Below are 24,824 nucleotides of genomic sequence, written 5' to 3' on the forward strand. Positions count from 1 at the left end.
ATATTAGGGGGCAAGAAATACGCAGCTACCTTCTTTAAATAGAGCTTATGCACAGCCCTATGCAGATCCACTTCAAATCCCACCGGATCGAATTGTTCAACCAGACTGTATCCCAGCCCCAAGTTAAGGGCTGAGATACAGTCCGGAGACAACTCGTAATCCATGAGGTTCACAACAATATTCTGTTTCGATCGTATGTCCTTGTTAGCAGGAGGCAGGACTAACGCTTCCAAGAGACTTGTCTCCTCCTTCTGGTTGATTTTCTTTGTTCTCGTATTCCTCCTTCTTCCCCCTCTACGGGTTTTCTTCCCAAAGGGTCCTCTCCAGTAGCATTGTTGACTTGACCTCCTTCTGAACCTGTGGTCCAGAATTCGCTTCTACTGCTACGTGCGGGGCGTCTCTTACGCTGTCTCCGTTTATTCCATTCAGACACCCTTCCATTCTCATAGTCCCACTTGTCTCTTAGGAACTTATCCTTTTTTCTCTCCTTAATTTCCACTTGTGTAAGAATTAGCTTTTTATTCAATTTCTTCTGAAAATTGAGATATTGAGTTTCGGTTAATCTCCCTTTAAGTTCTTCTTTAATTTTTGCTAATTCCTCATTTACAATCGCATATTCAGCTTCATCCTGTTGGAGCACCAACTGTAATATTGGCATGGAAAAATTCACGTGCATGTCCTTCTATTTAGCGACAAAGGTGTCGTCATCCTCATATTGCATGAGTTCCTTGTAGATCCTCAATCCTCTGGGGACTCTTTTACTTTCTTTGTATGGTGTAAGTGAATTAACCGTCCAAAAAAGACGCACCTGGTGTCCAATAGAACGAGAGGGTATGTCCCCCGGTGTCCAGTTGGAGAAGAGGTTATGTTCCCTGGTGTCCAGTGGGAGGAGGTTTCTATTAGGTTTATAATGTCACCATTTTACTTGCATTGATTATCCTTAATTTTGTCTCAGTAGTTGTGAACTTCAGACCCTCATTATTAATATTATATCCTCAGGATCATAGTGAGGAATATGCTCCAGTTGCTGCGACTCTTGCTCATGAACTAGGACACAACTTAGGAATGTCTCACGATGATAACTGCTGTGGAACCTCATCTTGTATCATGGCTCCATCTTTAAGGTGGGTGAATATAAACAAATGAGAAAACAAATGCCCATATTATATATTTTTTTTTATAGCTTGTCTCTTGTGCATTATATAGTGTCTGCTGTTCAGATGTGCACACATCCATACACACTCATTTCATAGATAACAATGCTTTATATAACATTTACAATTGGGTGCATGAATTTAATGCATCATACAATTACTGGTGGCTTAGGTCAAATACAAGTCCACCATAAACTCGCTGCTTTAGGAGACTGAGGATTTCCTTGTGAGATTGCTTTTGAGGTTTTGGAGAGTTGAAGGGTGGTGGATGGCATATCGATGAGAACTCCAAGAAAGAGTGAAGGAAGCCTTAGATGTAAGAGTGTGAGAAAGTCATAAGAGAGAGCACCTTAATCAGTATGAGAAGACTTATAGGCCATACATGCTCCTCTGGAATTCTGGGAGGGAAGGGATGTAAATGAGCTCTTAACAAGGTCTGCCTCTAATGCCACCAGATGTAAGGCAGCTATCTTATAAGTCAATGTTCAGCTCTTAAAATAAGTCTTGAGACATGACTTGGATATTAAATAAGCCAGCACCTCATCTGCAGAAAGCTGTTGCAGGGTGATTGCCCCTCATCAGTGCAGAGCAGAGAGTACTGGCTTAACTGGGTGAGAGGCCTGTGTCCAGGTCAGGAAGGAACTAACTCTCCTTAGGGAGAGAGCACCTTAATCAGTGTGAGGAGACCGCTTACCATTGTACCAGTGAATCCTTTGACGGGCCAAGGTACACTTGGACTAGTCTTACCATTATACCAGTGGATCCTCTGATGGGCCTAGGTAGGGGTGGACTGGCCCATTATAGTACCAGAGAATTATCTGGTGGCTTCAGGCTCTGAAACAATAACGGCCCCTAATTCCATAGGACCCTAGCGGTCCAGCATACTTTATACTCATTTGGAGCAATCATTTGCCACTTGGGGTTTATTTCTTATGAAGTTGAGTTGAGATTTACAAATAACTTACTTGACTGTATTGATGACATGTCCAGTGTGTGCAAAGGTAACAAAAATTAAAAGTCCACACCCACAGACTTATTTTACTACCCATCACCTTTATACGGTACATTGGATATGCACAGTAGGAAGGGGTGAGGGCTTCTCAAAGTAAATACAGTGGTATCAAAGGTAAATATCTCACTTCTGGTACTTCCCCTCTCTCAACACAGCCATAACACCCCACGAACCTTCAGTTCCTGTAGTCGGCAAGACTATCAGAAGTTTATTCTGGAACATATGCCTGTATGTATGAAGGACAAGCCAAAGATGGAGGAAATCCAGTCGACTCCTGTGTGTGGCAATAAATTCACAGAAAGAGGGGAAGAATGTGACTGCGGCTCTGTGCAGGTAACAAAGTCAGTTTCGTCTGCGATCATTCACCATTGCAAAAGGTCCACTGGATAGCTGCCAAAGAGGCAAACGTTTATTAGTCGGCTGATCAAATCGGCAAGCATAAAATGTATCTGAATGCATGGCCGACAATGATGTAAATGAACAGCTGCACGAACAATCAGATCCTTCATGTGGTTGATTGTTTGTGTGAAGGTCCTCAAAGTTGGTTTGACTGATCTGACGAAGGGACCAGTCCTGACATGTGTTGTCTTGTCACTAATAATCCTCCATCCTTCCTCTGGGTTTTCCTTTACAGCAGTGCCACCATATGGTCCCCTATAAGCGTTGATCAACTTGCTATGTAGTTGACTGTCACTCGTTAACTGGCAGAAATGATTGAAATAGAGAGTTGGACACTAATACACAGTTTTCTTCAGTCTTCCCTGACCTTAGCCTGTCTACTGTATTGAACTGTTGCTCCCTGCCCCAACCTAGGACCAGTTTCACAGATGCGCATGAACTCAGCCTGCCCTGCTCTATATCTCCTCCTATGTATATTGCCTGATCCCTTGGTGCCTTACATCAGCGTCTCTGACCCTCGTGGGTTAGTTGCTACCTTGACTAGGACTATTTTAGGAGATAGCCTCCTAGCAATAAAGTCTAGATCCCTGTATAGGGGTTAAAGGGTGAATGCCGGGGAACCACCAGGAGAACAGCCGTAGATCTAGCCCTAAGCCAAACCAGTTAGTTGGCACAGTGGGTCCACGCTCACTGTCCATAACAATAATTATGATAGAAATTTTACTTGTATGATATTCTTAAGATATTATTACAAAATTAATTTAACTGTGTATAAATATATATTAAAGGGATTGTCTGGTTTGCAAACTCTCATTTTTAAATACCCTTTTGTGGATTTCTGATGGGAGAACCTCATCTAGTAACCAGTACAGCGAGAACCTACAAACAGTACCCTTGGTAGGTTGCTCTACAGATTGTGATGATCACAGTGGCTTCAGCAGACGGACATCCAGTTATCAGCTTATCACATAGGAAAAAAGATTGTACGAGGTGGAAAACACCTTTAACAGTGTAAAAACACTTAATTACTGAAGGATCTTGTAAAGTCTCTCCTAAAATCTTTAGATGGCCATCATGATCATTTGAGGTCGTCTCGTAGTCACAGTGCCTATGTTCTGAAATATTTTTGGGTGCATGGATAACTTTCTCTTCGACATTGCAGGAATGTACTGACAAATGCTGTGATGCGGCCACGTGCAAACTAAAACAAGGTGCCCAGTGCTCAGAGGGTGAATGCTGTGCGGACTGTCAGGTGAGTTATGTATTCCACTGCGACCATCCCTACTCTCAGGTCACGTTGCAGGGGTGAATTACACTATTGACCTTATTAATTTACCACATAAAGTCACACCACCTATTTTAGATGACAGAATTATGCTAAATTACTTCCATAGTTTTTCAACACGGACAATATTTCATACTATAATTGCCACCACCACCTATACTTATCTCGGCAATAGAGGCCTTACCTTCCAGACTAGTCACAATAGAACAATTTATCTTAATGGGAAGTCAAGTAATGTTTTTCGGAAGAGAAAGTTCTGCAAGACAACAAGGAAGAGACTCAAATTTAATACACAATAGTGCAGTGCGATACAAAAAGTAATTGTCAGATGAAAGGGTTAAAAAAGATACAGAAACAATGCAGTCAACAGTTTATGAAAATAAAAGGATTAAAAGCTAAAGCTACTTTCACACTAGCGTTTCTATTTTCCGGTATTGAGATCCGCCATAGGGCATAACGCTACCGTTTTGTCCCCATTCATTGTCAATAGGGACAAAACGTAACTGAACAGAACGGAATTCTCCAAAATGCATTGCATGCTGCGGTTTTCTTTCCGTCATGGGATGCGGAGCAAAACGGATCCAGAATGACCCACAATGCAAGTCAAAGGGGACGGATCTGTTTTCTCTGACACAATAGAAAACGGATCCGTCCCCCATTGACTTTCAGTGGAGTTGATGACGGATCCGTCTTGGCTACAACCGGATCCGTTCATAACGGATGCAGGCGGTTGTATTATCAGTAACGGAAGCTTTTTTTGCTGAACCCTGGGGGATCCAGCAAAAGCGCTAGTGTGAAAGTAGCATCCAGCCATGAGTTTAGCCAATTCCGGATAGTTCCTTTGGGTGTGTGGCTGTGGATTCAACATATGTATGAGGGCTATTCTATCTTTGTGGGTCACTCCAAATATCAATTATGATGGAGTTTTCGTTGATGAGTCATATTTTACATAGTATATGCCTCTATGGAGGTCACTGTTAAAGGGGCGGGATGCTGTGGAGGTCACAGTTAAAGGGGCAGGATGCTGTGGAGGTCACTGTTAAGGGGGCAGGATGCTGTGGAGGTCACTGTTAAGGGGCAGGGAACAGTGGAGGTCACAGTTAAGGGGACGGTCCGTTATGGAGATCAGTGTTAAGGGGCGGGTGCTGTAAAGGTCACTGTTAGGGGGGCGGGGTGTTGTGGAGGTCACATTTTAAGGGAACAGAGCTCTGTGGATGTCAGTGTTAAGGGGACGGGTTATTGTGGAAATCACAGATAACGAGACGGGGTACTGTGGAGGTCACTAATAAAGGGGCAGCCGCCGTGGAGGTCACTGTTAAAGGGGCGGGGCACTGTAGATGTCACTGTTATGGGGGATACTGTCGATATCTTTTAACGACACACACAAACATTAAATGAAATAGATAAAATATACCCGTGTGAAGCCAGGTCTTTCTGCTTGTGGTTTATAAAGCTGAAAAAAGATATCTATCCATCTAGTTCAGCCTGCTATCCCGCAATTTTCTTTGGTGCTCAGCCATTGTCATGCTTTTCCCAGTCCCTCATGGCAGACACACTACAGACACTTCTTTGCATTAGGCCTCTTTCACACGGCCGTTTTTTTTTCCCGTTTACTGGCCGTTTTTTGCGGTCCGTATACGGTCCGTATACGGAACCATTGATTTCAATGGGTCCGCAAAAAAAACGGAATGTGTTCCGTATGCATTCCGTTTCCGTTTTTCCGTTTTTCCGTTCCGTTTTAACATAGAACATGTCCTATATTTGGCCGCAAATCACGTTCCGTGGCTCCATTAAAGTCTATGGGTCCGCAAAAAAACGGAATGCATACGGAAGTGCATCCGTATGTCTTCCGTATCCGTTCCGTTTTTTGCGGATCCATCTATTGAAAATGTTATGCCCAGCCCAATTTTTGCTATGAAATTACTGTATACTGTATTTGCCATACGGAAAAACGGAACGGAAAAACGGAACGGAAACGGAAACACAACGGAAACAAAAAACGGAACAACGGATCCGTTTAAAACGGACCGCAAAACACTGAAAAAGCCATACGGTCGTGTGCAATAGGCCTAAGGCCTCATGCACACGAACGTGTGCCAGACGGGTCCGCAATGTACCGGCACCGACCGTAGGGCCGCCGCATGTGAACGCGGACCCATTCACTTTCATGCACTACTTTTTTGCGGTGCAGAGGCACGGACAGAAACCCCATGGAAGCACTCCGTGGTGCTTCCGTGGGGTTCCGTGCCTCCGTTCCACACCGACCTTCCGGTTTGCGGACCCATTCAAGTGCCTGTGTATAGCGGGCCCGTTGTTTGCGGGCCGCAATATGGCCACGGCCGGGCAACGGCTGTGTTCATGAGCCCTAACTTTCATCCCTGGTTGGAGTTGTGGGTAATTACCTCCACTTGGAGTGAGAAGGTTATCTGATGCCAAGGCCCTAATGATGAAACCTTTAATCAGTATTTCTGGCACCTTGGTGAGTTTAGGGCCAATAAAATGTTTGTCAGAGAGTGGGCATCCTCTGATGCTAACAGATATGCATTCCTTAAAGGGGTTATCCAACACCTATAATGCCCCCCAAAATGCCCGGGCCCCTCACACAGGTTATACTTAGCTTGCTCCCCGGCACCCGCAACGCTTCTGATGCCCACATGGCCGCCGCCACATCTCCAATGAGCCTCCCTAGCATTGCGGATGACGCTAGGGAGGCTAGTTCCCGTTGTGGTCTGCTATTGGCTGTCCATCCGAACGCCCCCCTCCCGTCACCAGATGTTTTGACCCACGTGACGGGGAGATGCAGCAGTGGCCAGCGGGCATCAGAAGAGACTTCCCGTGGAGCAGGGCAAGTATAACCTATACAAGGGGTCCGGGCATTGGGGGGGTCATTATAGGGGTTGGATAAACCCTTTAAGGAATACAGATGGGGTTATGAACAGACAATGAATATTGACAGTTTTACCTATAACACTACATCCAAGCATTGCTTCACTGCTGGGGTTTTGGAGCTGTGTATCAGCTGACATATCAGTTCTCTGTTCCGGCTTACAGATGGGTGTCCCAAGACACTCCTACCCCTGTCTTTTCTGTCCATATGCTCTGCAAGGGTAATGAACAGGGGTTGTGGTCATGAGATAACCTTACTGAAATAATATACAGATGATATAATTTATAAAAGATTTTTTACTTAAAGGGGTTGTGTCACAAAACCGTATTCTACATTTTTCAAACCAGCACCTGCATCTGAATACTTTTATAATAGCATGTAATTAAAAATGTATTCTAGCCACTGAGTTATTCAATAAAATGTATCTGTATAGCGCCACCTGCTGTTTGTTCTGTTCCTTATTTTTTGTCCGTCTCACTGAGCTGGTTGAACGTGCTCAATTTAAAGCTTCAACAGCCACCAACCATATGTTCTGTTACAAGCTGTGGCAGTTAGGGTCCATTCACACGTCCACAAAATGGGTCCGCATCCGTTCCGCAATTTTGCCCATTCTTTTTCAATTTGGCGAGAATGTGCTGTCCGCATCCGCATTGCGAATCCGCACTTCCGTTCTGCAAAAAAATAGAACATGTCCTATTCTTGTCAGCCATTGCGGACAAAAGAAAGGCATTTTCTATGAGAGTGCCAGTGATGTGCGGTCGGCAAAATGCGGAATGCACATTGCCGGATCCGCAAAACACATACGGATGTGTGAATGGACCCTTACAGGGAGAGAGCTGCAGCAGAAAGGAAATGCCCCTGAGCTGCCAGGCTGAAAAAAAAATTCTAGTAGAGCAATTGGAGCAGTGAATGTGGAGATCTCTGGATCCATGTGAGGTGCAGGGCTGGTTCTAGCTTTGTTAGAAAGGTATTGTCATGTACTGTATGATGCATGAAATTAATTTTTGCATCAATCATGGCATAACCCCTTTAAACTTGGGTTGTCTAAAGTAAAACATCAGTGTAAAAGATTTCAGTTGGACTGTGACGAGGGGACATCCTCTATATCTAGAGAACGTTTCTCCATCAACATAAAAGAGGATTCTTTACGGTAAGAGCAGTGAGACTATGGAACTCTCTGCCTGAGGAGGTGCTGATGGTGAACTCACTAAAAGAGGGGCCTGGATGTATTTCTGGAGTGTAATAATATTACAGGTTATAGTTACTAGATTTCTGGAGAAGGGTCGTTGATCCAGGGAGTGTTCTAATTTTCTGATTGGAGTCGGGAAGGAATTTTTTTCCCCCTAAAATGAGGAAGATTGGCTTCTACCTCATGAGGTTTGTTGCCTTCCTCTGGATCAACATTGCAGGATGACAGGCTGAACTGGAAGGATGTTTTTTTCAAACTCCCAAATTATTTACTATGATATTGGAAAAGGAAATGTTCATGAATGTGGTGTAAATAAAATGATAATCTTTGGCTTAATGATTGTTTTGCACTTCCAGCTGAAGTACGCCGGTTTCGTGTGTAGACCTGCCAAAGACGACTGTGATCTGTCTGATATGTGTGATGGGAAATCGGCCTCGTGTCCCTCTGATGGTTTCCGGATGAATGGATCTCCTTGCAAGAATGGGGAGGCTTATTGCTATAATGGGAAATGTCCCACCCTTAGCAGCCAGTGTGAAACTTACTGGGGAGCAGGTAACCATACAAAGTCAGCCTCACAAAGGTCTGACCTAGGGACTGTAGAGAAAAGTGTGGTACATAGTGGCATAAGACAGCGTGCAAGAGCTGTTCATGGGTAGTCTAAACTCTGGTTTTTAAGATAATATGCAGTACAGCCCAACCTGATCCAGGCTTTACATGAAAAAAAAAAAATAATTGTTAGAGGTGTCCACCACCAACTTAAATAGGATTTGAAGGCTCCATTTGAAGTCATGGTGACAGAAGATGTCGGGGGAGAGAAGGATCGGGTAAGCTAAATTTCAACGCCTGATACTTTCATTGTGGTAGGAGATAAGCTGATACTAGTGGTGTCTGTAAATGGCTTTCTCCATTCTTGCCATTGAAAACACATATATGCTGGGCTGAACTGAGCATTTATGTCTTTAGGCACCAATTCTCAGGAACTGTACATCTCACATTTGTGGCTCAGGTCCCGTTTAATATTGTGCCTTTTCTATGTGACTAGTGGTTAGGCAAACACTATAAATTAGGGAGGGTGATAATTCCTTTTACATTCCACAATTTTTTCTTTTGACTTTTAGAAACTTTATGCTTACTTTAACTTTTGTCTTGTCCATACACTAGGTGCTTTGGCTGCTCCTAATTCCTGCTATGAAACTAGCCGAAGATATTGCCCCCAGTCTAGGTAGGAATGGTCTGCGGATTATAAGGACATGATAACTTATGCTGTATGTACATTCTTATGGCAAATCATGTCTGATATTTTTAACCTCTATATTTTTAGGTACGGGCAATGTGGAGTGTTGTACTGTTCTCGAGGTAGCAGTCAACCCGTCATCAAAAACTTTGGTTACTGCAGTATCTCACAATGTAAAACTCTTAACCCAGAAGTCCTGGTGGAACCTGGAACAAAATGTGGAGATGAGAAAGTAAGTCTTCTATATTCTGATACCCATAGCTATGAAGTATGAGGATGTGGTGGTCAGCACCGTGATCCATTTTTCTGATACATACACACATTCCAAGGGTGGACATTCACTACACAGAGTTGTGAATTTTCCTGACAATGGCACCCAAAGAATGTCACCAAACCAACAGATGGAGATGTATGTAGTTGGCTGAAGGAAGTTCCCTCAAGATTGAGTTTCAATCAGAAGTTAGGATCGATGAAGTTCATTTAATGTAGAGTGACTAATGCAGGTGGAAATCATATAAAATTGTAAGCAGAATATAGACCAGATATACAGAAAACAAAAGAAAATGACACATCATGTATGTAGCTTACCGGCTGAAAGACTCATATTGATCTTGAGGAGCAGGTGCCCTCTGACCACATACACACAGCAGAGCAATGTGTTGGAGGCTGAATGAGTCCCTATACTGTGGATCTCTAGGGACTCTGTGTACCACCATATGGTGATCAGTACGGCATTGTATTTCTAGGTGACCTTAGCTCCAGAATTTGGCCACTTTCAGGTTACTGTTCATCAGTGAGTTTGTAAGATGATTATATGGCACTTATCAATATAGCCTTTGTTGATATTCTGCACCATTTATATTTCATAAAGGTATGCCTCATTATTGGCCAAGTCTTTTGTGCTTTCCACACAGAGGTCCTGTCCATAAGATGGCTGCTGATAGAAGGACATGTGACCAGACGCAACATTCTGCCTCCTCCATTGTAATACACATCACTGAGTCTCCTCCATTTAAATACCCTGCACTTGCCATCTGTACTTGCACTGTTGGGAGTTTAGTGCAGGAATGTGTTAGACTTAGAATGGAGGAGACTGCGTTATGTGTCTGGTCATATGACCATCCATCAGCAGCCATCTTATGGACAGGACCTGTATGCAGACAGCATATAAGATTTCACCAAGGGGACATGCCTTATGAAATCTAGCAAATGGCATAGAAATGCAACGACTATATTAGTAAGTGCCATATAGTAATCTTACATATGCAGTGGCCAGGTTTGGGGTGGCCCCAATGCTACACTGGGTCCCCCAACACTGTTGAGGTGTCACCACGTGTTGCTACTCAAGGGATGGTAAGGCATGGTGCACCCCAATGGGAAATAAGTCCAGAGAGTCTGGGGTTACAGTGAACCAGTGTGCTTCTTAACTGGAGGAACTCAAGTGCAAAACAATACGGGCAATGCACTGAGCTGGCTTCTCCAGTCTCCTCCCTGGCAGAAGAAGGGTAACTGTCCCTCTCTGTCTCTCCCTCTCTCTCAGAAAACTGGTACTTTGGCCAAAGGCTGGAGGCCCACAGTCTGTGGCTCACCAGTCCGTTTGGCTCTTTGGTCACAGGGATGGTGACACATAGTCTGTGACTCAGTATCTGAGTTGCTAATCAGAATTTTTCTTTTTTCTGGACAATTTATCCCAAAATCATGGACAGCCAATATTTTTTACGGACAAATTGGAAAACCATAATGGATGATAAATTTTATAAGTAAAACAATATAACTCAATATACTGATAAGAACTCATTACCAGCACTTACTGTGAGCTGTAAAATGATGATAATTACCACCAAAATAATCTAGTCAAGAACGACCAGCCTCAAAAAGAAATCACGGACACGTCTATTGTTTTCAGACATAATCACATAGCAGCACTTGGCATTCAAAAGGTCAGTCTATCTGGTTTTGGTGGTAAACAAGTCTGTCTTTTTCCCTCCAAAGCATACTCTTCTTTAACCCCTATGTTAACTGTGGAAAATTATTTAGAAAGTCCCAAAAATTCTCTCAGTAATCGTTAACCCTTTCTCCAGTGCTGTGCAAATACAGTGCAAATGTACAGGATCTATATCACAAAAAAACCATATAAAATTCTGTTACGCAGTATTAAACAGTAGAAGTTAGTGCAACGTAACTATTTAAGTAAAATAGTAAAGTAAGGTGTGGATCACTTTACATAGGGGACATAGAGGCACATGTTCACAAACGTCCAGGCTTCAAAGTACCCCTGCTCCAGGACACCACACATACACACTAGTCAACAGTAGCCAGATAGGGGCCAATCCCTTTAAATGTCTGGTATTCCAGGCAGACACCATGTCAGGGTTATATAAAGGAAGGGCTAATGTTTTCTTGTGTTTTTTTGGATAATTTCTTCTTTTTCTAACACAGAACAAATTGTCGTTTTTGTAGATGTGTATAAATGGGCAGTGTTCTGCAGTTCTAATGCCCTCCCGACCTGCAGACTCAAACTGTGCTACAAAGTGCCCTGAACATTTGGTAAGGCCTGGCTGTATACACTTGTACTGTAATGTGCTTCATCTTTGCAGCGAGCCCAGGAGGAGCTAGAGCGGAGGATAGGAGTGGTAGTGTCTCAGGCTGTTACAGTCAATCACGTTGTCTTTCCTCACATCGTTACTCCCTGGGGCCGTGCGGTGAAAGGAGATTGCGCCCTTCTCTTCAGGGCACACCCAGATGTTGTCTTGTTTTTGCTTGGATGATTTCTTCTATTTCTAACACGGAACAAATTGTCGTTTTGTAGATGTGTATAAATGGGCGATGCACTGCAATTCCAACACCCTCCCAACCTGCAGACTCAAACTGTGCAACCAAGTGCCCTGAACATTTGGTGAGGCCTTGCTCTATACACAAGTATTGTAAGGTGCCCTATCTTAATCCAATTGTATATGAATTCAATTTCACCATAAAATTGAAATAAAGCACCCCACACCGAGGCTGGGGGTTGTTGCAGGTTGTCCACTCTATGCTGTTCACTTGTAGTCCCTGAAAAAAAAAAAGTTAATTACACTGATACATCACAGCAAACAGTTTTTGGCAGGACTAAGTCTGGTAGTTTGGTTTGTATGGGTTTCCTCACCAGTGATATGTTATAACTGGAACTCGCTGTATTCCTATGATCTTGATCTGTGGGTGAATCTGCGCCCTTGGATAACTGAGTACCAGCGGGCACTGTGTACTTCATTCAAATAAACTGAATTCCAGCACGAAGGAGATAAAATCTTGCATGTTCTTTATTGAATATTCCAAACCTACATAAGGTGCAGTGAAAGAGGTCCCTCCTTGTCCCTGGTCTGACCAGGGACATGGAGGGACCTTCTTCACTGCACCGTGTGTACTTTTGGAATATTCAATAAATAACATGCAAGATTTGATCTCCTTCGTGCTGGAAATCTGTTTATTTGAATGTAGTTTACGCTGAGCTGACCTGGCGTTTTTTTTCGTCGCACGACTGAATTGGCGAGCATGATTTCTATTCATTTATACAAGGACTATGTACTTCATCCTACATGGTTATCATTTGCATCCCCCCAGTCAGTGGTCTCTGGTAGCTGTCCCTGTTTGATGGTGCTGAGAAATTTCTTGATAACTTTAGTTCTCCTACAGGTTGGTGACCAGATAGGTATGGGCAATGTGGAGTGTTGTACTGTTCTCAAGGTAGCAGTGAAACCGTCATTAGAACCTTTGGTGAGAGGAGGAACAAAATGTGAAGATGGAAGAGCCTTCTGGATTCCAATACCCATAGCTATGAAGCATGTGGTTAGCACCATGTTACATACATTCATTCCAAGGGTGGACACACACAGACCTTTGAATGTTCCTGACACTGGCATTCAAAGTATGGCATCAAACCAACAGGCGGAGATGTCTGTAGCTGGCTGAAGCAAACACCAAACTTTTGGAGTCCTCTCAAGATTGAGTGTCAATTAGACGTTAGAATCGGTGAAATTCATTTAATGCAGTGCTGAGAATGACTTGGAAATCAGCTAGAATTGTAAGCAGAATATAGACCAGATAATATGTAACCAGAAGATGTAGCTTACAGGGTGAAAACTCATATTGCAGAACCCTCGGAGCAGAGCCATGTGCAGGAGGCTGAATGAGTCCCTATCAATACTGTGGATCTGTAGGCACTCTGTGTACCACCATATGGTGCTCAATACGCCATTGTATTCCTAGGTGACCTTAACTCCAGAAATTAGAACCTCATGGAAAATGCCTCCGTTCTTTTTGTCTGTTTAGTACCTGAAAAACATCCTCTGTATCATTTTGAGACATGCAGCCCCATACACTTGTATGGTTACTGTATTGTGGCCCCTAACACCTGAGAGGTCAGCAGGAGGCCTTTCTCACAGTGTGGGAAGGAAGGGGTTTTGCTGCCTTTCCCATTCCCTGCTCTGTAACCCTTCCCCATTTTATATGGGAGACTACCATGGACACCACTAGAACAGTTGTGAGTACTTACCAGTGCTTAGTAAGTGGTCATGGGACGTCATTTCATGAACAATGCTTACAAAATAAGGTGCAGGCACCCAACTATATGATGTCTAGCCCTGCAACATGTCTTCATGTTAAATACCTGGTATTCCAGGTAGACAGCATGTCAGGGTTATATAACGGAAGGGCTAACGTTGTCTTCTTTGCTTGGATGATTTCTTCTATTTCTAACACAAAATAAATTGTCATTTTCTAGATGTGTATAAATGGTCAATGCGCTGAAATCCCAATGTCCCTCCGACCAGGAGAATGCGATGCCAAGTGCCCCGGAAATTCGGTGAGTCCTGGCTCTATACACTTGTATTGTAATGTGCTTGGTCTTTACTCCTATGCTAATCCAATTGTAGATGAAAGGGACCAGCAACCCTCCGGCACTCCAGCTGTTCAGAAACTACAACTCCCAGAATGCTTCAGTCACTTCTGTGGGAGTTAGAAGAACAGCGGAGCATGTTTGCATGCTGGGAGTTGTAGTTTCACAGCAGCTGGAGTGGCGGAGGTTGCTGATCCCTGGTATATGAATTCACATCTGAAGATTTCACCCTAAAATAAGAATAAAACACCAAGTTTTATCATTTAAATTTTTGTATCTGGGTGACTACCAGTATGGCCACCACTTGTCTGGTGATCCTGTATCACAAACCTGCATCATTCATTCATCCATCCAGGAGGTTGTGCAGCTTTCTGATATACTGTGTGTTTTAATTCCCCACCGGTTTAAAAGCTCTCTGCTTGCTGTCAGTGAATTGAATTTTTATTTTTTACACACGGAGGCTGGGGGGTTGTTTCAGTGTGTCCACTCTATGCAGTCCACTGGTAGCACCAATCTCCTGTCCTGAATCCATGATGAAAATGTTTACCTATACTGATACACTGCAAACTGTGCTATATCCGGGCCCTTAGGTAACTAAGTGCCAGTGGGCCCCTGTGTACTTCACCCTTCTATGGGCAAACGTAAATCATCTTTCCCAAGGTCATTGTTGTTAAACCCCACCACCCCCCATCCAGCTATGGTCCCGCATATCTGCCCATGTTTGCATGGTGCTGACACAGCCCTGATCTTGATATTAACCTTATTTCTCCTACAGGTTTGTAACAATGTGCTGGAGTGCCAATGTGACGAAGGCTGGGCACCACCCGACTGTGACACCAGACCTAACAGTAGTAAGTGTAAACACCTTACATGCAATCTAAAGGGGTTGTTCACACCTGGGGACCTTTTCTGCGGACTACCCAGGGTGGCCAGACCCGTGGTGGGAATCATACTTACATGATCCCTGCTGCTGTGTTCCAGCTCTTATGTCTTCCCGCGACAACATCCAAATTGACGTGGGTCATGTGGCTGCTGTAGCCAATGACTGGCCGCAGCAGTGACCTGTCGCATGGGAGACGTCACCCCTGTGGCTAGTCATTGGCTGCAGTGGCCACGAGACTCCTGTCAAATCTTATGCTGACGAGGAGAAACCTGAGACTTGCTGCTCCCAAGGGGGAGAACCATGGAGCTTAAACACAGCAGCGGGGATCAAGTAAGCGGGGACTCTCCACAGTTCCAACCATGCTGGGTGGTCTGCAGAAAAGGTCCCCAAGGGTGAATGACCTTTTTAAGGTAGCAGTGGGCCAATCTTTACTGGGCAAAAAGATGTTCCTATACTTTACATTTTCTTTAACTCTGTTCTGTTTCTGAATAGGAAGCTCCAGCACCATTGTGCTTGCAGTCCTCATTCCTATTGTGATCCTTATATTGGTTATGGTGGGTCTTTGGTTCTACAAGACGTGTCAGATGAAGAAGAAGAAGAGGTATGACCAGTCATGGGAGTGGAAGGGACAAATTTGGAGAATATGGGTCAGAAGAGCATGTAGCAAGGATAATGTGAAGGATCCTGGGACAGACAATTACAGGCTTGTCATAAACATACATAGCAGTTGACATACATCTAGTTTTCAAACCATTGCCTGGGCATATCAATGGACACTGAGAACATATACAATATTATGTTTCGTAGACTCTAATGCTTCTAGGTCTACTGTTATTAGGACTATACAAGTTCTACAAGGGTTGCTCTAGAGCAGGGATGCCCAAAGTTTTCTGGTTGAGGCCCACCAGTCCCAAGGGCCACAATAAAAATTGAAGGGATATTACTATCTGAAAAATGTAAGGCATATAAAAAGTGCATGCCATAAACGTCTGATAGGTGCAGGTTCCACTTCCAGGGCCACGCATGCAGTCTCTCTCCACTGTAGTTTATGTAAGTTGCTGAAACAGCCGAGTATTTTACTACGACCATAAACTATATTGAAGACGATTTAGGAGACCTCCATTATGGGGATCCCATAAATGGCTACATAGTGCACCATTCCACCAGCACCCTGTTCCTGCTCTGCATGCCACCCCTCTCTGATATAATAACACATGTGTGAAGCTGCAAGACTTAAGATACCTTTACACGAGCTGATTATCGTGTAAATTATTGTTAAATCGAGCAAAACTGCACGAATATCGAGCAGTGAAAAATCAATAAACGATGGAGCGACGACCGACAATCGGTAGATTTCTTGTTGGTTCAATCGTTTTGTGTGGGCACAAAAATCATCGTTGGCCTTAACGATTTCATACGTGTAAACAGGAATCGCTCACTGCATGCACGATTATACCGTGGGTGTGTTCAAGCACGCCACTCAAATTCTGCTTTGTGTAAACACAACATTCTGCTTTACAAAGGATAGAATATGCAATCGAAATTAAAATTTTGTGATTGATAATTGGCGCATCTAAAGGGACATTGTTGAAACATTCACTACACCACGAAATGACTCGTTCGTCGCTCAATCGTAGCGATAATCGCCTCGTGTAAAGGTACCTATAGTCAAGCATCAGTGTGACCTGATGATTGAGGGCCGCACAGAATGGCATCATGGGCCACAGGTTGTGCACCCCTGCTCTAGAAGATGCACCCACTAAGCACTCCCCTGAATTGTTGAGGGTAAGGTGCTCCTTTATACTTATGGCGCTCACCACTTCTTACTGGGTCCTCTCAGCCATTAGACCCTTGATTGGGAGTAGTTATAGAAAGATCTAGATTCCACCTTCTTCCCGGTGACTACTTTTGAAGACCATTTTGCAAAAGCATCTTCTAGTGTCAGAGATTGGTTCTATATGGAAGGGGATCAGTGGTACCCAGAGAATCCATAGTATTGAAAATTGGGGAGATCAACATAACATGGACCTTGATCTGGAAAGTGCTGTGTTTGTACTGATTGAATATAATATGAATATGACGCCACTCATTCTTCTCTCATCTCTGTAGATCTCCTGAAGAAGGCTCAGGTGTGACCAACCCTACCTTCAACATCCAAAATAAGATTCCTCAGCAACCAAATTCCTATCAGAATCCACAAGTAAGACGGTCAACTGGATTATGCCTAATGAATATATTGACGTATATGTAGTACTTTTGCAATGAATCAACCCCTTTCTATAAAAGGCAAAAATGATGATTCAAGCATCACCCAGGGGCCCTGTGCAGGACCTACAATTTATTGACCTAGGCCAAGTGTACCATGTCTATAGTAGTATAGGACCTTGGGCTATAATGTCCTAGATCCGTGATGGCGATCCTTTTAGAGACCGAGTGCTGAAACTGCAACCCAAAACCCACTTATTTATCACCAAGTGCCAACACGGCAATGTAACCTGAATACCAGTATAGTCTATCTTCCATGTACTTTATCATTTAGCTATAATAACCTGCCTACATTCAGTGCGCTGCCTGTGCTGTTCATAGCGCGCCCTGCGCTGATAAATGGCAGGAAAATTCTAACGTATATTGGTACAACATAGACTTTTTCCAGGGTGCGAGTGCTCACAGAGAGGGCTCTGAGTGCCGCCTCTGGCACCCGTGCCATAGGTTCGCCACCACTGTCCTAGATCACTCTCAGCTTCCCCTGCACTGTATTCCAAAGTTTGGTGGTTTCCATTAGACTGATTCTCTACAAGTTCTTATATAATGTGACATGACTTCTATTTCTTACACTTGCAGCAATACCCTGGAAGACCTATGTATCCTCCACAGCCACCAGCAGAGTACCAGAAGCCTCAGGTATCATTGCTGCTCTCCTGGTGATATGGATTATCATATTCTGCCTATTGTAGGAAGGACACTGCAGGGTAAAGTGCAGAAAGGGACAGCACTGAGGATAGGGCAAATAAGGTCAATCAGGAATGTTGGATGCTGTATGAGGCAAGTTAACAGGATCTCCTAGACATGGGTCAGGTGTGTCCAACATCCAAAATAAGATTCCTCTGCAACAAAATTCCCATCAGAATCCAGACATAAGATGGTCAACTGGATCACCTTGTCTTGTTTTTCATTACCATACATTTGGTGAAATATTTGTAGTACTTTTTCAATGAATCAACCCTTTCTACAAGAGGCAAAAATGACGACTTGAGCACCACCCAACAGCCCAAGCCCACTAAGTCTGTGCAGGGCCTAAAAGTTATTCACCTGGGTCAAGTCTACTATGTCTATAGTAGTATAAGGCCATGGGCTATAATGCCCTAGATCACTCTCAGCTTCCCCTGCACTGTATTCCAAGGGTTGGTCCTTTTCCATTAGACTGATTCTCTACAAGTTCTTATATAATGTGACATGACTTCTATTTCTTACACTTGCAGCAATACCCTGGAAGACCTATGTATCCTCCACAGCCGCCAGCCCAGTACCAGAAGCCTCAGGTATCATTGCTGCTCTTCTCACTTTTTGGCCTCATGCACACGACAGTTGTTTTTTGCGTCTGCAAATTGTGCGTCCGCTAAAAAAAAACGGATGCGGCATCCCTTTTTTTTGGAGGATCCGTTTTTTTTCACAGATCCCCTGTAATAAATGCTTATCCTTGTCATTGCAAATGTGAAAAGAGTAGGACATGCACTATTTTTTTTGCTGAAGGGAAACATGGACAACGGACGCGGAACACAAACGGATGAACTATCAGCATTTTTTGGCTGACCCATTGAAATGAATGGGTCTCCATCCTATCCTCAAAAAAAAAGGAACGGAGGCCGAGAAAAACAACTGTCGTGTGCATGAGGCCTTTCAGTGATGATATATGGCAGGGATGGCCAACCTGCGGCTCTCCAGCTGTTGCAAAACTACAACTCCCAACATGCCCAGACTGCCTACAGCTATCAGCCTACAGCAGGGCATGGTGGGAATGGTAGTTTTACAACAGCTGCAGATTGGCCATGCCTGATATATGGATTACTATATGCTGTCTATTGTAAAATGATCTATTTATCAAATGTAAGAGTTCAACCACTAGAAAAATCCACTGCCATAATCTCCCATAGATGAAGAGGACAATCTCTCAGGTTGTCTTCCATTATGATCCAGTTAAATTTGGATAGGATGATTCAAGGAAGGACACTGCAGGATGCAGGGCCGGGAGAGGCAGCACTGGACATATTGTAAGGAAGGACACTGCAGGATGCAGGGCCGGGAGAGGCAGCACTGGACATATTGTAAGGAAGGACACTGCAGGATGCAGGGTCGGGAGAGGCAGCACTGGGTATAGTGTCAGGAAGGACACTGCAGGGAGGGACAGCACTGAGTATATTGTAGGTAGGACTCTGCAACGAATAGTGCAGGGAGGGACAGCACTGGGTATATTGTAAGGAGGAATAGTGCAGGAAGGGACAGCACTGGGTATAGTGTAAGGAGGAATAGTGCAGGGAGGGACAGCACTGGGTATAGTGTAAGGAGGAATAATGCAGGGAGGGACAGCACTGAGTATATTGTAGGTAGGACACTGCAGGGAATAGTGCAGGAAGGGACAGCACTGGGTATAGTGTAGGTAGGAAACTGCAACGAATAGTGCAGGGAGGGACGGCACTGGGTATATTGTAGGTAGGACACTGCAGGGAATAGTGCAGGGAGGGACAGCACTGAGTATATTGTAAGGTGGAATAGTGCAGGAAGGGACAGCACTGGGTATAGTGTAAGGAGGAATAGTGCAGGGAGGGACAGCACTGGGTATAGTGTAAGGAGGAATAATGCAGGGAGGGACAGCACTGAGTATATTGTAGGTAGGCACTGCAGGGAATAGTGCAGGAAGGGACAGCACTGGGTATAGTGTAGGTAGGAAACTGCAACGAATAGTGCAGGGAGGGACGGCACTGGGTATATTGTAGGTAGGACACTGCAGGGAATAGTGCAGGGAGGGACAGCACTGAGTATATTGTAAGGAGGAATAGTGCAGGGAGGGACAGCACTGGGTATAGTGTAAGGAGGAATAGTGCAGGGAATAGTGCAGGGAGGGACAGCACTGGGTATAGTGTAAGGAGGAATAGTGCAGGGAGGGACAGCACTGAGTATATTGTTGGTAGGACACTGCAGGGAATAGTGCAGGGAGGGACAGCACTGAGTATATTGTAAGGAGGAATAGTGCAGGAAGGGACAGCACTGGGTATAGTGTAAGGAGGAATAGTGCAGGAAGGGACAGCACTGGGTATAGTGTAAGGAGGAATAGTGCAGGAAGGGACAGCACTGGGTATATTGTAAGGAGGAATAGTGCAGGAAGGGACAGCACTGGGTATAGTGTAAGGAGGAATAGTGCAGGGAGGGACAGCACTGAGTATATTGTAGGTAGGACACTGCAGGGAATAGTGCAGGAAGGGACAGCACTGGGTATAGTGTAAGGAGGAATAGTGCAGGAAGGGACAGCACTGGGTATATTGTAAGGAGGAATAGTGCAGGAAGGGACAGCACTGGGTATAGTGTAAGGAGGAATAGTGCAGGAAGGGACAGCACTGGGTATAGTGTAGGTAGGAAACTGCAACGAATAGTGCAGGGAGGGACGGCACTGGGTATAGTGTAGGTAGGACACTGCAGGGAATAGTGCAGGGAGGGACAGCACCGGATATAGTGTCAGGAAGGACACTGTGTATATCACTATCTTCACAGTGTACAAGGCTTTATCTGGATTTTATGTGACATTGTTTATCCGGACGCTGCATTCACTTTTTATACTGGGGCGTTGTGAGGCATTTTGTATCTGGCTGCTCTTGTCTAATAATGCGGCTGTTGTAAGGCACTTCTTACAGAAAATGTATTTCTACCAGTAAGGCTTACTATCTGTTATACATACTGATAGCTTTCTGCTTTACAATCGATGAACGCGCGTGTATTATGGAAATGTGGCGCACCCCCCTCACTCTTCCGCCCAGGCTCAGAAACCGCAGTTCCCACATATACAGACACGCACAGGGCAGGAAATAGTGCGCTCAGGAGCTGACAGTATTTTGTAGATTTTGTTGATTCATATCTGAAACCTACTCATCACTAACCACTGGTAAGGACTGATACTGGCATCCATAGTAGATGCTGCAAAATGTAGATATTAAAGAAACTCTGTGTGGTTTACTCTCATTTTGAGCTACTGATGGAAACCTCTTGTAATTTCCAAATTGATAGTAGGAGGCATTTTTTTTTAAAGAGGGTTTTCTGCAGGTCAAACAGCAGAAAAAGTAAATGACTTGAGGTCTTCATTTGTACAACCAGAGACGTAACTTGAAGCTCTGAGACTCCCAACAGAATATCTGGGCCACTCAAATAGGACAACGAACATAGTTGCCAACGGTTACAGAAATGCAGGAACCGTCCCTAAATTTTAGAGACAGCGCCAGCAAATTTGGGCTGTCACAGCCCAAAAATGGATGGGGCTTATGTAAGCCCCACCTCAGGGTGAGCATGGGGCATTCCCAGGGGCAGGGCTTAAATGTTCCGAATTTACCATCTACAATGTTATTAGGCATGACAACTATGACATGAGATTTTTGCATGGCTACCCTGTAATCAATGGTGGACGATTTATTATGAAATCTTTCCAAAAAGTTGATCCAGTATTTTTTTAAAAGGCATAATATTTTTGGTGGCCAGTCACACACTTGCTTCATTATACTACCTTATGGGTGGCATCCATGGACACCAGTGTCCACCAGGTGCTTCATGTGCTCAGCCTTATCCTGCTCTAATTTTATTGTGTTTTTGTTCAATTTTAGTCATTTCAGAAGCCAGATGCTGCCCCTTCTTCTAGACCAATGTATCCCCCGATGCCACCACAGGTACAGTGTATGATTTCTTATCAACAGACCTCACTTTCCTGAAAGATATAATATAATTGATATGTGATTATCATTATTACTACTACTACAAATAATAATGGTTGTTAACCCCCATCCTGACATCTGCCGTGCATGTGTGTCAGATGTCGCTCAGGAGCTGTTTTACACAGCAGGTACGGCAGAGTCAGTGATCGGCGACAACTCTGATCTGATTTTCCGAGAGGTCATTTACTCAGAGTAGGCTGCTCCTGGTGACCGAACGACCCCCCACGACAAGATTGCAGGAGCCATTTGGTTACTTTAGAAGCATGGGGCCTTCTGAAGCCTACCATAGTTAAGTTCAGGTAGGGCTTAATAGGAACACAGTGATTTTCCCATAGACTGAAGTGGTAAGCCATTCATTGCATTCGATGGGACACCTGATCTAATGATTGTGTGTTCAAGTCCCATAGGGTGGGTTAAAAATAAAGTAAAAATAAGTTTAAAATATAGTAAAATAAACAAAAAGAATTACATTTAATCCCCCTTTTTTCCCCATTCTACAAAAAAAATACATAAACAATTAAAATAAACAACATTGGTATTGTCGTGTCCAAAAATTCCCAACCTATTAAAATATAAAAGCGTTTAACTCAAATAGTCAATGGTCGTAATGGAATAAATCAAAATGGCTGATTGGATGTTTTTTGGTTTGCTTGACCTCACCCAAAAATTTAATAAAAAGTGATTATATTATCTATATATTTACAGATACCCCCAAATGGTTATCAACAAAAACTAAAGATTGTTCCCCAAAAAGTGAACAATCACACAGCTAATATATAAAAAAGATATGGGTGTCAGAATATGGCGATAAAAATACATTTTTATTTTCCAAAGTTTATATTCCAGAATATTAAAACATAAAACTCTAGTATCAATGTAAATGTGCTGACCTGCAGAATAAAGGTAACGTCATTTTTACCATATAGTTACCGTAATCCTATAAAAACGAAACCCATAAAACAATTGCAGTTTTTTTTTCTAGTTCCACCCAATTTAGAATTTTATTCCAGCTTCCTACTACATAGTTTGCAATATTAAATGGTGCTACTAGAAAGTACAAATTGTTCTGCAAAAAACAAGACCCCGTATGATGCAAAAAAGAAACAATTCTGTGTCAGGAAGGAGTTAAAGGGGATTTCCAGGCTCCCCATATTGATGCTCTATCCTCTGGACAAGATCCAGTTTTATCCAATGACATGACACTTTATCTTGTTTCAGGCTGCTAAACCCAACTACAGAAGATAAGATGGGCATCCCTAGCCGGAAGACATTGGTATTGGAGGGAACCATTTTCATATTCTACGGTGCCCTCTACTGGAAAGCAGTGTTAAAAGCACACATTTTCTTCTATGTTCTCAATTTTATTTATTATTATTTGTATTCTGGGATTATATTAATATTCCCACAATATGTTGCACACTATACAAGTATTCCTCAGTGTAGCTGTCCGCTCATTTCCTTGGTATGGACCTGTGGGTGTGGAGAGTAATGGCACCCACACATGGGAATATCATAGATATACTGTATATATTGTAATTTGTTGTGTAGTGTAAGCTTTGTACAAAATAGCACCTAAAATGTTTCATTGTGTGATGAGACTATAACCATTCTATGGCACACAGACCCATAATACTGCCATCTGCACTAAGGTGCCCATATATACTGTATATGGAATGGGCCCAAACTGTGACTTTGTGTGCATCTGATTTTACTTGAAAGCACATGCGGGGAGATTTATCAAAACCGGCAGATTCAATGCTGGTCTCAATATCTCCTGAACCACCAGAGGATACGCTTAATTTATGAAAAGTTGCATTCCTCATCATAAATGAAGGGGCACATTTATTAAGACCGACCCATAGCGGTCGGTAGATCCGCCGAAGTTATGAAGAGGCGCAGGCCTCTCTAAATGTAAGCCAGGTTCCTAGCTGTCTTACATTTAGAACATTTTCTACGCCTAAAACAGTCCCCTTCCCCACCCACACCATACTCACAATTTTAGACCTAGCTCGAGCTAGGAAAAGTTGCAGATATCGGCACAACTAACCATTGCGTCGTCATCTGCGCCTGAAATACGCCGAATTTAGGTGTACGTCAGATTAGTAAATTACCCCCTAGATGCCTTCTCCAGCAGTAAATAAGGCCCTAATTTATTAAGACTAGCCTGTGCTACACTGGTCTTGTGCTGTCAGGGGAAGGCATTTAATTTATATAGAGGTGCAGAATTCAACTAAAAATGCTCTGGTCCAGATTTTCAGTCATGATGTATATGATGATAAATGTGCCGGTTCCAGTGGCCCTGCGCCCACGCCACCCTCATCATGCCCTTTTTTCAGAAACTGTTGAGGGCTGTGTAAAAGCACTAGTTATTATTAGTTTGCTAAGTTTGTTAAATGTTTGAGGATTTCTCCTTTAGAGAGACCTCATTGTAATTATGGTGTTTGGTGACTGCACTTTTCATAATAATATTGGACAATATTTTTGTATTTCATTAAAATGAGGATAATGCAAATAAAAAATTTTAAACAGTTGAATTTACAGACAGTTGAATTTACAGACATCACAAAACCTGTACTACACACAAAATACTCAGGATAGGCCATCAGTATCAGAACGGCGGAGGTCGGACATACCATGCATTAGCTGATCAGCTGTTTCTTTGTAGCTCTAGTGCCGAAAGAAGGCAGTATAAATACACAGCTCTGTCCATTATGTAGTGGACAAGCTGGTTACTGCAGCACTGATTCAATTCACTTCAGTGGGAGTTGTGCTGCATTAACCAGTTTCGTCCACTTTACAATGGGTGGAACTGCTTAGTTCTGGCACCTACTTAAGACACCAGAGCTACAAAGAAACAGCTGATCGGTAGGGCTGTGGGGTGTCCAGAAGATAGGCCATCAATTTTAAAGTGTTTACAAATTCTTTGTACAATCATAACTG

At 43.4% G+C, this 24,824-nt stretch overlaps 1 protein-coding gene across 6 annotated transcripts in view; it reads left to right on the forward strand.

Moving 5' to 3' along the window:
• Positions 1-23,205, forward strand: part of LOC120986150 (zinc metalloproteinase-disintegrin-like crotastatin) — a 50,568-nt gene extending 27,363 nt beyond the window's left edge. For 2 of the 6 annotated variants that reach the window (XM_040414530.1, XM_040414531.1), the window contains exons 11-26: positions 1,000-1,124; positions 2,322-2,499; positions 3,728-3,817; positions 8,283-8,478; positions 9,088-9,148; positions 9,248-9,392; positions 11,621-11,707; positions 11,970-12,056; positions 13,920-14,000; positions 14,809-14,884; positions 15,409-15,517; positions 17,026-17,116; positions 17,758-17,817; positions 18,396-18,455; positions 21,777-21,839; positions 23,103-23,205. In XM_040414530.1, coding sequence (XP_040270464.1) covers positions 1,000-1,124; positions 2,322-2,499; positions 3,728-3,817; positions 8,283-8,478; positions 9,088-9,148; positions 9,248-9,392; positions 11,621-11,707; positions 11,970-12,056; positions 13,920-14,000; positions 14,809-14,884; positions 15,409-15,517; positions 17,026-17,116; positions 17,758-17,817; positions 18,396-18,455; positions 21,777-21,839; positions 23,103-23,129 — 1,536 coding nt within the window. In that variant the 3' untranslated portion in view covers positions 23,130-23,205. The remainder of the gene's footprint in view (positions 1-999; positions 1,125-2,321; positions 2,500-3,727; positions 3,818-8,282; positions 8,479-9,087; positions 9,149-9,247; positions 9,393-11,620; positions 11,708-11,969; positions 12,057-13,919; positions 14,001-14,808; positions 14,885-15,408; positions 15,518-17,025; positions 17,117-17,757; positions 17,818-18,395; positions 18,456-21,776; positions 21,840-23,102) is intronic. The other 4 variants (XM_040414532.1, XM_040414533.1, XM_040414534.1 and 1 more) reach the window with 4 other exon arrangements.
• The last annotated feature ends 1,619 nt before the right edge of the window (positions 23,206-24,824 follow it).

Source organism: Bufo bufo, chromosome 1, assembly GCF_905171765.1.
Source record: "Bufo bufo chromosome 1, aBufBuf1.1, whole genome shotgun sequence".
Taxonomy (NCBI): Eukaryota; Metazoa; Chordata; class Amphibia; order Anura; family Bufonidae; genus Bufo; species Bufo bufo.